The sequence below is a fragment of the Astatotilapia calliptera genome, chromosome 15 (assembly GCF_900246225.1).
Source record: "Astatotilapia calliptera chromosome 15, fAstCal1.2, whole genome shotgun sequence".
In the NCBI taxonomy this organism is placed as follows: domain Eukaryota; kingdom Metazoa; phylum Chordata; class Actinopteri; order Cichliformes; family Cichlidae; genus Astatotilapia; species Astatotilapia calliptera.
In genome coordinates, this window is record NC_039316.1 from 9,079,580 (window position 1) to 9,092,286 (window position 12,707).

Below are 12,707 nucleotides of genomic sequence, written 5' to 3' on the forward strand. Positions count from 1 at the left end.
CCATTTCTGACTAAAACTGGATAAGAAAAAAACAATAAAGTATACACGATCGTTGTTGAATGTTAAATTTATTTCAATCCAGGAAAAAGAAAATTAAATGCTTATGAAATGAATGAAATGTGTATGGTGAAAGTTACTGGTAAATAATGATACAGACAAAAGAGCTTTTATAATTAAAGATACAGTCTTTAGAAACATAAACGAAAGAAGTCAATGTAATTTTTTTTAATGTAATTGTATTGCAGACTCAGATTACCACATCACATTAAGTACAATGACAATGCTGTAGTCAAAAGTACTAATCAAGCTGTACGCCATTAGCTCCGGGCAAGTCGCTTAAGGCCAAAAACCTGTTCAGCTTGAACTCAAAGTCAATCGGGCGTTCACTGGGAGGCCTGTAGTTCCCCTTCATTATAGTGCTCAGGTAGGGGATGAGCATGCAGTTCTCTTCAAATGAGGCCAGCTTCTTTTTGTACATCTGGCGAATGGAGTCTGTACTCCTGTGGTTGAAAGCTATAACAATGTAAAATTGGAATTATTACTTAAGTAGGAAAAAACACATGAACAAGTTCAGTGCTGGAAGCATATAACAAGTCTTAAAAGGTGAATGAGATACATTGTACATAGTAAACTTTGATAGGAAAACATTTCAGAATGAGGTAAAGCAGCACATAAAATCTTTACTTTAAACTTAAAGTAAAGAGCGATCGTGGCTCAAGAGTTGAGAGTTCGCCTTGTAATCGGAAGGTTGCCGGTTCGAGCCCCAGCTCCGACAGTCTCGGTCGTTGTGTCCCTGGCCATCACCAGTATGTGAATGTGTGTGTGAATGGGTGGATGACTGGATGTGTAAAGCACTTTGGGGTCCTTAGAGACCAGTAAAGCGCTATACAAATACAGACCATTTACCATTTTAATCATCCTAATATTTCTCATAATATATTAAATAAAGGTTTAAATATAATATTCCTACCTTTCAAATACAAGGCCACATAACTGAGAGCTGATCTCTTTAAACTGAGATAAGGATGCTTTGGTTTGAGACACCCGGCAGCTGTCATTGCCTTGATCACTGCTTCTGCCACACCCTAAAAAATACAATGTGGTTGATGGATGTACTTTTAAAAATCTCAGCAGACAGGACGATACTGCAATATTTTCCATGTGATACAGAGTTTCTGACCTGCTCCAGGTAGCCCAGCGTTGGAAGGGAGGTGAGATGTACAGGTTCAGAAAGGGGAGGAACTTTAATGGGCAGCTTTTGGGCCCAGTAGGTTTCAGGAGTCCTTAAATAAATAATTTCACATTTCAGTGAATAGACCAAAGGTTTACACACCACCCACTTTCTTTATAAGTGTAGCTCAAAGTAGTTTGTAAAAAAGTGAAGTGAAAAAAGAAAACATTAAAAAAAGGCACACGTTTTTCAAATATACAAAGAAATAACACCTCATGAACTTGTCCCGTTTCTCCTTGGTCTCAAAAATATAAATTCGTTCTCTGTACTCCACAGCATATTCCATCTTTCCTCGAACCAGAGCTTCGTACCTAAGAACAAATAAGACTTCCATGTGAAAAAAATGTCACAGAAGACATATTCAATATTTCTGACATACTGTGATGGAATAAAGTATTTAGATTTTAAATGCTACAAAAAAGAGAAGATCCTTAGGATCTTATGTATGTCTATCTGACACCACAAAGTCAGAATCACAAAGAAATATGTTTGCCAACTTTCTTTCTTTCTTTCTTTCTTTTTTTTTTTTTTTTTTTAGCAATTTGAAGCATATTTCTCAGTGACACAGTGGATAATGTACCTCTGCTTTCCATCCAGGTAAGTAACAGGACAGTAGCCCTTCATCTCAACTTGCTGTGGAAACCTGTTCTTCACGTGTATCTCAGTCAGCTTCCTTGGCAGGAGGTGGGGTTTTGGGAGGGTGTGCGGGCAGCCAGGTGTGACAAATTGATCAGGAGTAGACAGGAACATCTGTGATTGAGAGAGCAAGATAACAAGTTCCAGTTCCAGTTTTTAGGTTTGAATGCCTTCCCATACTCATTTGGGCATTTACCTATGAATCTTGCAATTAATTTATGGGGGAACTTCCAAGAAACTGACCTCTAAATGGTTTTCATCACACATCTTGAAATAATGTCCCCTGTACTCAGCCGCATGAGTCAATGCTGCAGTTTCTGAGATGTCCACCAGGTGGTAATGTAGGGCCATGCAGACAGGGCAGTACTGGCCAAACTCTCCAAGTCGGCAGTCAAACTCCTTGGGTGTGATGCACAGCTTGTTGATGCAGGCTGCTTGCCCTGGTTAAATCATCATGCGTGGAGTTAAGAGGTTCAACATTTAGGCGCATGTAAAACATTTAGCCCATGAGTTTGACAGCATCTTGAGGGGATTTCTGGTGAAATAAACCAGCTTAAACTCTTCTTGAACTTACCCTTCTGTATCCTGTCCAGGTAAGTTTGAATATATTTCATGCTGGTGCTGACCTCTTTTATCATTCTGTCCCAGATCCACCATTTGCTCTTGAGGCCATTGAGAAGCAAGCAGTTTTGATATTGTTGTTGGAAGTGATGCCTCACATGCACCACCTCCTTCTTGTAGCAGGAATTACGAATGTGTAGGATCTCAGAGCTATCGTGCGTCAAGTGAGGCCTAAAGTGTAAGAACAAAGGAAACACAAGAAGATTATAATTTTTGCAATTATAATCAGCTGTCAGACCTAAAATCTGTCATTATATTTATAAGTTCTGTGTTCTCTGACTTGTTGGGCTTCATCTTGTCTGCAAGACCTCTCTTCAGCACCTCCACTATGTCCAGCTCTAGCTCAACTACTATCATGGGGATGATGCTCTGAGACCCCATCAGTTCTGCCTGCTTAAGGGTCATTGGAAACCCATCAAGCACATATCTGAAATACCAGAAATATCATAGTATATTAGATACACACTAAACCAACAAAAATAGAGTAAATTATACAGTCTTGACTTAAAAAAAACAAAATCCATGCCAAAGATTAAGTTCGGATCGCACCTAGCATTGAGTTTTGCTAAGTATTAACACATACATGTGATAAACCCTTTGTCTTACCCTTGCATGCTACAGACTGAGTTCATCAGTGCCACCTCCAGACACTGAATGGCCAGTTCATCAGGCACAACAAGGCCCTGTAAGAGATACTCTTTCATCTGAATAGCCAGATCGGTGTTCCCCTGAGTGTCAAGCACCATACGCATAACGCTACCAATGGACAGCTGAGCCAAGCCATATTTCTGAGAAAAAATTTGTGCCACTGAGGAAGCAGAAATACAAAAAGTAAAATAAAAGAAATGAACATAGTAAAAAATGTAATAAAGTTCATTTTTAACTATCTTGTATCTTACCGGTGGTCTTTCCAGATTTTGGAGGTCCAGTCACTGCTATTTTAATAGGAAGTGACGTGGTGGGCTTGGGCTGCCGCAGGTACTTTAAGGGGTTGAGCATAAATGTGTTACAGTTCTCCTTAGATGCAAAGAAGTAGATATACTGATGGAACAACAGGAGGTATGTTGTGTTGAAAGGCCACTTCAGAGGCTGGATCAGGTCTCTTTCTTTGTGTAGCTACAGGTTGGAAATGGATGAAAAAAATGTTAAAGTATACTTTATGAAGGACATTTTACATATTTGTTTTTTCTGTCAACATTTCAGCTTAAAACAAAGGAGTAATTATATTAAAATATTTCTTGGAACTATTGGAAGCACAGCTGACGTTCCTAAACCCTGCCTACCTTGATGGGGTCCAGGAAGCCAAAGGCACTGAAGAACTTAAAAGAGGAGAGCAGCAGTTTGCATGCCAGGCTGTAGGGGATGGGGTGGCATTTTTGGAAGAGTGACTCCCTGTTGGTCAACAAGGGTTTGATTTTCTTGAGCAGCTGACACTGAACAATGCGTAGTTTGCGAGACGCATTGATGACCATTCTGGGTATATTGTGTTCACCTAGGAGTTCCTAACAATAGAACAACATATAGCACCATATATAAGATCCAACTAGTTTTATTGTAAAATACAAATATTTTAAAGTAAAGTCTTGTTGTGAATATGAAATACAAGTAGAATTGATCAGGGCTCATTTTTGTTTTGTGTATATGTACCATCACAGAACTAAGGTTGGTCTCTTGTGTCACAAAACGCTCTTTTATTCCTATCTCCAGCCTGTTGGTAGCTAGTTCCTCAGTCTCCTCATTCTCGATGTCTTCCTCATCCTCTTCTGCAGGAAATTCCTCCTCCAGCAGGGCCTCAATCATCTCCTCTATGTCTGCAGTTTCATGCTCTTCATCATCTTTTGTGCCATCTTGAAAACTGAGCTGTTTTGTTTGCAAATACAGAAAGAAAGAAGACGTTTGAATCAAATGCAGATGTGATAATTCGGGTTACCTCTTTTGCTTACCTCTTTTTTAGTTGCCTTTAAATCTTGCTCTGCCATGAGTTCAGCTTTTCTCTTGGAAATATCCTCCTCCTGAATTACAAAATTACCATGAATGTTTCAGATCCAAGAAATGAATTTATCCTAATTTGTCAAGACAGACAGCAAGACTAATGTTTCCTGGCAGAAAAATAACAGTTACTAAAACTGGGACCTAAGTATCACTTATTTTTTTACCCGTTTTTTTTTACGCAGGTCATGAAGGAGTTTCAGCTGTGCTTCACGTTTGTTTCGACGCTCACGCCAAATCTCCAGGTACTGTGGCAACAGACGACTCTGGACATCCTCAACATCCACTTCCATCATTACCACAACGTCAGGGAAAAACTTTTGCTCAAACATGTACTGCACCTCATTCAGATCAATAGGAAAGCCCTCCAAAATAAAACCTGTAGACCTAGAACATAGATGATCTTAAGTTAAAGAACAATATCTCTTGTAAGGTGACCAAAACTCTCAAAGAGACCTTGATGGGAAGTTACCGATCTAAAGTTCATTATGTATAAAGCTACTCCAGCAAATTTACATTTAGAAAAAGCTAAAAACTAGATGTTTACCCTAAGCTAGCTTTTTTTTTAAAAAAACGCGATTTGCTCTGAAAAAGACAGCAAATAGGCAGAAAACAAGAAGAGGCAGGAAACATCCAGTTTTGTAATAGCTACTTGTATGGTTCATGTTTCCAGTATGGTGCAATAGTCATGTCCAGAATCTTTGGATTGAGAGGATCTCCATCAGATAGGTAGGCTTTGATGGCCATTTCATCCTCAGTCAGTTCTTCTTGCTAAAGTTACAGAAAAGCACATACACAGAAATTCAAAACCTGAAATGAAATATCATAACAAACTGTGCTAGAATGAAACTGTGTTGAAGCTGACCTCCGTCTCATTCATGTTATCATAGGGATCCTCTGACTCCTTCTCGTCCTCTGCCCTGGCTTCCATTATTTTGGCATCCAAGTCTTCAGAATCATCTTGTAAGAGCACTAACTCATCAGCATCAGGTATCCGCATCTTTGTCTTGGCCATTATGAGCATTTGGAGCTGCTCTCTGAACTGGATATGGAAGAGTCCAAGCTGCTGTGCAAGCCACTTCCCATTAGTCGTCTTGCCTGAGCCTCCGCTGCCGAGCAAAAAGATCCGCAGAGCAGGAGGCTTGGATGGAAAAACATGACAAAGAGCCAGTGAGGACACTTTTGTTCAGAACTACAGCATATGACTTTCTCTTTTCATGTTAAGGTTATACCTTGAGAGGCTCAGTGTGTGCAACAAATTGATCAGGATTTTGAAGAAATGATTCCCTGGCTTCTAAGCTGGAGAAGTAGTAGGTCTTCTCACGATACTTAGCTGCAATTTCATCGGTACAGGGTCGCAGGACATTATGGTCTTTTAAGACAACAGGGCAGAAATGCTGGGTGTCACCTAAGAATCTGTTGGTCGTGGTGTCTCCCTGCATTCATTAAGAAGATAAGATAGACATACTTCAATGGATTGCTTGCCTTACTAATATTTGTCAAGAAAGCAGTAAGTTCTTTGTTCTCTTTCTACAATTTTAAATAGCGCTGTAAACATATGGATATTAAAGCTGAAAGACTCCTTAGTTTACTGACTTCATCTCTTTCCCCTAGGGAATAATCATCATCACTGCCTTCCTCTGTTCTCTCCAGCTGAGCTAAGGCCTCTATATCTTCTGCGTCTTTTTCCATGTCCTCCTCTGATAACTCCCAGGACACATACTGAAAGGGTTCTGAAGATCACACATGAGAGCTAAAGATTAGATTGGAACTTTTTAGCAGAATATCACATGATATATCACTCGTTAGTTCACCATTTATTTATTCCAATCCATTACCAGTAAAATAACATAATATTTGTCTCAGTATTTTTTTGTGTGTGTCTGGCGCAAATTTGTTTCTAAGACAACAGTGATTTGGTCTGCATAGCTTTACACTCACTGTCCATCTGCTGGATCATCTCTTGAAGCAGGTTCTCTGGGCTTTTCCTGCCAATCTCCAGGGTACAGTGGGTTACCGTTAAACCAGACTGCATTTTCTCCCATTCACCCACAAACTGTCGTAACTGCAGTTTATACTCGTTCATCTCGGGGCTATCTGCATAGCCCAACTCTGAATCATCATGTACTACCACTGCTGCTTGGACCACACAAAGAGAGTGTGAACGAGAGAGAGTTAGAGAAAGAATGCTAATGATACTTCAGTGGTGCTCACAAACAGTACAAATACAACATATAAATTAGTTAGCACATTCAAAAATGTATCTGTGATTTTGATTGAAAATTGGAGTTTTTATTGGGCAGCATAGCCATTTCAGCGCACGTCCAAATTCAGAGAGTCATGAGAGTCAAACCCCAGGAAATCCTGACAATGACTGACTGACCTGAATATGCACCTTATACTAGTTTCTCTCTTTAGTCAATTTGCATTTTTGATCTGAGAAAAACAAACCAAACAAAACAAAACAGCATGTTCTTGTTGTAACTTTACCTTCTTTTTGTACTGCATTTGGATTTGCAGAGCTGGTGGTGTTCAATTCCTTAGGATCTTCTGAAAATAAAAAAGAATGTAATAAAAATTATACTGATTGAATGGTATATGTTCAAGGGTAGTATATAAAAAAACCCCAAAACCAGCACCATGAGCTTCTCCCATAACTGTCTTCATATTTGATTGCCCCTCTGATTCTTGCTCCTCTTGGTTTCTAAAATGGAGAGAATTAAGGCACAAAAACAAAAGTTGCAACAAAAATCTAACTCAGAAACATACAAAGAAAAAAAATTCACAACATCATTTCATGTGCACTTACGAGAGCTCTATCGCCTGAGACTGTTCATCCTCTAACTTCTTTACAGTGTTCTTTACACTTTCTTTATTCATCTCATAAAGTCTTCTCAAAACTGCTCAATGAAAAAATGTATTAATGGAAATGTAAAAAGCACCAAAGTGTATGCGTAAACACTGAAGGGCATTTCAAACCAAATTGTTGCAAATTATAAATGCAAATTTATATGTTTAATCTTTTCTATTTGTGCCTCATACCCTGGTGTCCATCGCTGTCTGTGAGACAGAAGAAGACCTCTGGCAGAAGTCCAGCTTGCTGTAAGGCATCCATCTGGGAAAGGTTCTTGGGAAAGTTGTCAAGCACCCACCCAGTCTTGCCCTCCACCTCTTCAATCTATAACATCAAACTTTTTATCACGTAAGTTAAATTTACTTTATGCATGTGACTGTCTAAGTGTCGTGTCCCTGTATGCGTGATTTAGTGTTGGGTGTTGTGCGATGTAAGTCAATGATTTTATACAAATAAAAAAAATCTAACAATGCCAAACAAAGTTGCAGAAAAATCCTGTTGTGTGTCATTAATCATTCAAATATATGAACGTGTATGCATGCTAACTGCTTAAGACTGGGAAGTCGGTGTAAATCTCCCACCTGGGTTTAAATCTTTAACGTACCTCTTTTATACGCTTCTCTAGTATCTCAGCATACAAGCCAAAATAAGTAGTACTCGATTGCTTTGCTTGCTGCACAGCACTGAGTACCATGGCTTGCACCAGTGGATGATCCTCTGTCACTTAAAAACAACAGAACAAATAAGATCCTCTTTCATACAAATATACTGTTGTTCAGTATGCTTCAAAATGTTAGAACAACATAATACAACAACAACCAGAATATTGTTTAATTATGTCCTGATATGTTAAACCATGAAACTGAAAGAGGGTGCACTTTCCTTTTCACATATCTATGATACATATGGTTTATAAGAAAGTATTTTCACATCTTACCTTCACATTAATTCTGTGTATGACATTATCAGTCACTTGTTCAGCAATAGGTACAAATATTGCTTTATATCATACAGTTTGTTGGAGGACTATTACATACATATATATAGAAGCTACACTCTTAATAGTATATAGTGCTCAGACAAGTTATTATGCCATGGTACATGGCATTACTGTTATTGCAAAAACATATATTATTGTCAGTCACAGTTTATCAAATGTAATTCTACATGTGATTATAGAAAAAAAAATACCAACAAAGTTCAGCTTACCTGAATTTTGTCCATCTTCCTTCATCTTCATTTTGATTTTGTCTATAGCAGCCTGTGTTGTCTCCTCTTTAATTTTATTAATCCTCTCCTCTTTAGCCTTGACCAAAACTGGCTGCAACAGTTCCTCCATGTCAATTACCGCTGTGTTATAGTGCTGAGCTAGAAGTTTACATAAGGTGGTCTTCCCTGCAAGGGAAGGCCCAATGATTGAAACTTTGCAGGGTAACCTCGGCATTGGAGGTAACAGGTAAGGGCGAGGGTTTGTGACAAATTTATGGTGTGCCTCCGCTGACGAAAGGATGTACAGTTTGTCCTGGAATCTGTACAATGAATGAGAGTTGTTTAACATTTTCACATTGCTACTCAATAGAATCCTCATCTGGAAACAGTTTTTAAAAGACTGCTCACCCCACACTAAATTGTGGCTTGCCAGGAATGACCTTGCCCTCTTTCAAAGCAACAGGGCAAGTTCTGCCCCAGCGGCTCCTTCTCCACCTAAAGCCAGGGACCATAATCCTGTAAGAGGACATAATTCTCAGTAGGTCCTCCTGAAAAAGATATGGTTTCAATATTAAAGCAAGTCCAGTCTTAATTCTTAGGATCAGGATTATTGGGATGGTTGTAGTACACATGTTATTCAAAATACAAGTATTTTGTACATGTTCCCATTCACTGATTGTGTTTTGAAATAAAATGTGAAGACTTCCAGACCGTGCTAACGTCCTCTGGCATTTCCTCATCCTCAGTCTGGTGGAGGAGGACTGGAACGGGGACGCGATTTATAGCCAAAGTTTCGAGACGCGACATAACAGACTAGAAGTACAAAATGTCAAAAAACACACCTTACAGAGACAACACTTCTGGAAAACACCAATACTATTTGTTGAAGTTTTTTTTAGTCTTTACCAAGTGCCACTCTTCTGTTGAATTATTTCCATCCAACTCCAAAAGGTAGAGAGGGTTGTGGTTTGCCATGTAGTCCTGAAAAAATATCAATTAATATACTTTTCATTCTGTGTTTTTCTTTTGTAATTTATTCTTTTAATAACAATAAATATTAATACAGTATATAGTTTGTCTGTAGTTAAATTTCAAAAGCCCTTAAGTACTGCCTTTTGAGTCAAAAAAATCTGGGATGTTCACTGCCTTATGATATAAACATACTGGTTAAGCAAAAACAGCATCTCCCAAGTAAATTCAAATACAAGGTTTAAAGGAATTATGAATTTTTATTCAAGATTTTTTTAAATAACACAACAAACTACATTTTTGGTGTGTCAGTAGTGGGTGACTTTGATGACAGGTCTAGGTCTGGGCAACTCACCTCCAGTGGTCTAAGCATGTTATCCTTGTACATGTTAATTCGAACAAAAGCATTTTTAGCCAAATACTCTGGTGTCCACACCATTCTGTCATTGGTATCCTTTGAGAGTTCCTCTTCCTAAGGAAAAAAAAAAAATACTAGTATGGAACTCAAAGCTTGGCAGTTTTTTCTTTGCTATGATAACAACTGATCACCTGGGGAATAAAAGGTTAGCTAAAATAAAAACAGCCCCCTAAAAATGCAAAACTGAAATCCAAACATGTACGGAACTAGGAAGGTGATAAAAATATTAATCGTCTAAGAATTGCTGGATAAAATTCTGATTAGCATTCAACACCCTTAAATCTTACAGTTAAGACTGAAACTAGATCAATAGCTTTATTTCACTAGGCAATAAATACATAGGTAAACATGGCAAAGCTTATAATATTTATGCTCCTACACCAAGACATGAGTACAACTGCTTCTGGGTATTGCTTCTGGTACTTTAGGCTAGTTTGCTCAGCGCTATCATGACAGCAAGGATAGCAAGTCCTATACCTGCAGACTGACGTCATTTTCTCTCATTTACTCAAGAAATGCAGTGGCTCTGTCATTCAAATCTGACCAGCTGGGATTGGGGAGGCAGAGGATTTTAAAGGCAGTGATTTCTGTCAGTTTGTTTTGGTTGATACAATGAAATAAGAGGAAAAGCAGCAAAACAGCAGTCATTGGATTATATTTGTTACAAGCATCAAAACAAAAGGAGGGGGGAGAACTAAAAGAGCTATGATTATGCATATTACATGATCAAGTGACAACACTTATTTTCCCTTAAGTAATACCTGCTCCTCCACATCCTCCACATCCTCTGCATCCTCTGCATCCTGTTCCTTGCTCTTCTTCTCCTTGTTATACACCTCTTCACGCTGCCACTGATCCCTGTTGTAAAACTGCCCTGTCTCTGGGTCCTGCTTCAGACCAGATAGCCTCTGGACAAGGTCCTTGTCTGGACACTGGTGAAAAGTAAAAGTATTTAATTTATAATCAATTCAGTAAAATCCTGACAGATCTTTTTCATAAATGAACTTAAAGAGATATTAGATTAAAAAATTACGACATTAAACTATGCAAAAGAAAAAAAATCAAATGCAATGGACAACTCCAAATAGAGAATGACAGTAACCTTGATGTTAATGATAATATCAGGCGTTAGCTTGAGGTTTTTGATCAGTTCAATCTGCTCATTAATCTTCAGATGCTCTTCTGACATGAACGGCAGGCAGCTCAGTACATAACCTGTATCAAAAACATGTGAATTACAAAACAGTGCAGAGCTTATCATATTGCTTATCGTCTAACCTATCAGTCATCTTATTTTCATCTGCAAAGAACATTTGGTGACTGAAAAGTTTGTTTTGCATGCATAGCCATAATTAAATGACGTCTTATTTATTACCATAGTGCTCCACATCTGGCGAGTTAAGCCTGGCAAGAATCAGCTTCAGCACCACATTCTCTGGTACACTTCTTCCCTCAGATAAGATGTCCAAAAGCTATATTCAACAGAATGCAACTCAGAGTTTCTAATGACTATAAAAGCATAAAGAAAACACATCACAGGAACAAAGGGCTTCCTTTCAAATGATACAGAAAATTTTACTTACCTCCAGGCCCTCTTTTGTTTCATTTTTTATGTGTGTGTTGAGAAGATTGGTATCTGAAAGATGTGAAAACTCATCTACATACACATCTCGAATTGGTAAAAAGATTTTTTTTATGAAAAAGTTTTTTTTATGAAGGCATAAAAGGGTACTCACCATCAATAAGGATACACCTCCAGGACTCTGCAATTTTTTTGGCCAAGGTGGATTTGCCAACACCCTGCCAAGAAGTGGAATATAGAGGAATTGAAGCATTAGAAAAAAATATTTGCTAGTGTTTGGGTATGCACTTGTTGAGCTTTGGTGGGGACTCTCTGCATGATGTTTGTGATTGTGGAGTGCAGCTTAAGACATGGAAAATTCTATAGTAGTTGTGTCCAGGAATTTTAAGTATAGCCTAAACATTTTACACTTGATGATCTACTAAACGTCATAATGTGTTTTATAACTGCATGGCATTCATGGTCTTTCCTCTTTGTTTATATATACATATCTGATTCACTGACAGATAGTACTGTGCATACTGTCTTTTGGACTTAAACACAACTACAAAGGTATATACGTAACCTAGCTAAATTTCACTTTATATTCACTTATATATATATATATATATATATATATATATATATATATATATATATATATATATATATATATATATATATATATGTAGATTACCGGTCTTCCAACGATGATAAAGCAGGTGGGCTTAGCAAGAAGTCTCTCTCTTTCGGCTTCATCTTCAATTAAGTTGTCTACTAAAGTAGCCATTCAAACTTTGTGAACACAGAAATTATAAAAGTCAAATAATCATTCAAGCAATCAGTTTTATAGCTTGAATGTGTAGTTTACATAATCTGACAAATATGTAAAATATTATTATTATCATATTTTACTTCAATGTTACTTACAGTTACCTTTGCGAGTGTCTGTATTTTCTTTTATCTGCTAATACCCTTTTTAGCGCAGTTGTTCACTAGCGTTACAATAACCTAGCTATCCATATACGGTTACCATGACAACTTGCAAACTAAAGGGCTGGCTGAAGGTTTCTTAATACCTAGTTAATGCTACCTTTAGAGTTTGAGGGTTGAAATAGCGTTTATAAATTAATTAATTGAATTATTTATTTATCATACTCAAGAGCAGTTATAAACGTTTAAAGCCGCTGCAAATTCAAATGCAAAGATAGTAAACCCA

The 12,707-nt window shown here is 37.8% G+C and overlaps 1 protein-coding gene across 2 annotated transcripts; it reads right to left on the minus strand.

Annotated features, from left to right (window-relative positions):
• Window positions 1–210: 210 nt before the first annotated feature.
• On the minus strand, window positions 211–12,674 carry ak9 (adenylate kinase 9). 2 transcript variants are annotated; one of them, XM_026193889.1, is made up of 36 exons: window positions 12,425–12,674; window positions 12,186–12,283; window positions 11,664–11,727; window positions 11,511–11,563; window positions 11,303–11,399; window positions 11,030–11,142; window positions 10,689–10,859; window positions 9,865–9,981; window positions 9,447–9,521; window positions 9,252–9,353; window positions 8,949–9,088; window positions 8,541–8,860; window positions 7,936–8,054; window positions 7,520–7,655; window positions 7,287–7,377; window positions 7,117–7,181; window positions 6,968–7,027; window positions 6,419–6,613; window positions 6,074–6,210; window positions 5,710–5,913; window positions 5,343–5,618; window positions 5,130–5,248; window positions 4,645–4,864; window positions 4,432–4,500; window positions 4,136–4,348; window positions 3,772–3,990; window positions 3,388–3,604; window positions 3,095–3,296; window positions 2,769–2,915; window positions 2,442–2,659; window positions 2,111–2,307; window positions 1,812–1,981; window positions 1,444–1,542; window positions 1,181–1,283; window positions 971–1,085; window positions 211–513 (listed from the first exon to the last, which is right to left on the minus strand). In XM_026193889.1, the coding sequence occupies exons 2-36, from the start codon at window positions 12,276–12,278 to the stop codon at window positions 299–301; spliced, it is 5,151 nt and encodes a 1,716-aa protein (XP_026049674.1). In that variant the 5' UTR covers window positions 12,279–12,283; window positions 12,425–12,674; the 3' UTR covers window positions 211–298. The 2 variants fall into 2 exon arrangements, with proteins under 2 accessions (XP_026049674.1, XP_026049675.1); XM_026193890.1 differs by having other exon boundaries at window positions 12,419–12,674.
• Between the last annotated feature and the right edge of the window lie 33 nt (window positions 12,675–12,707).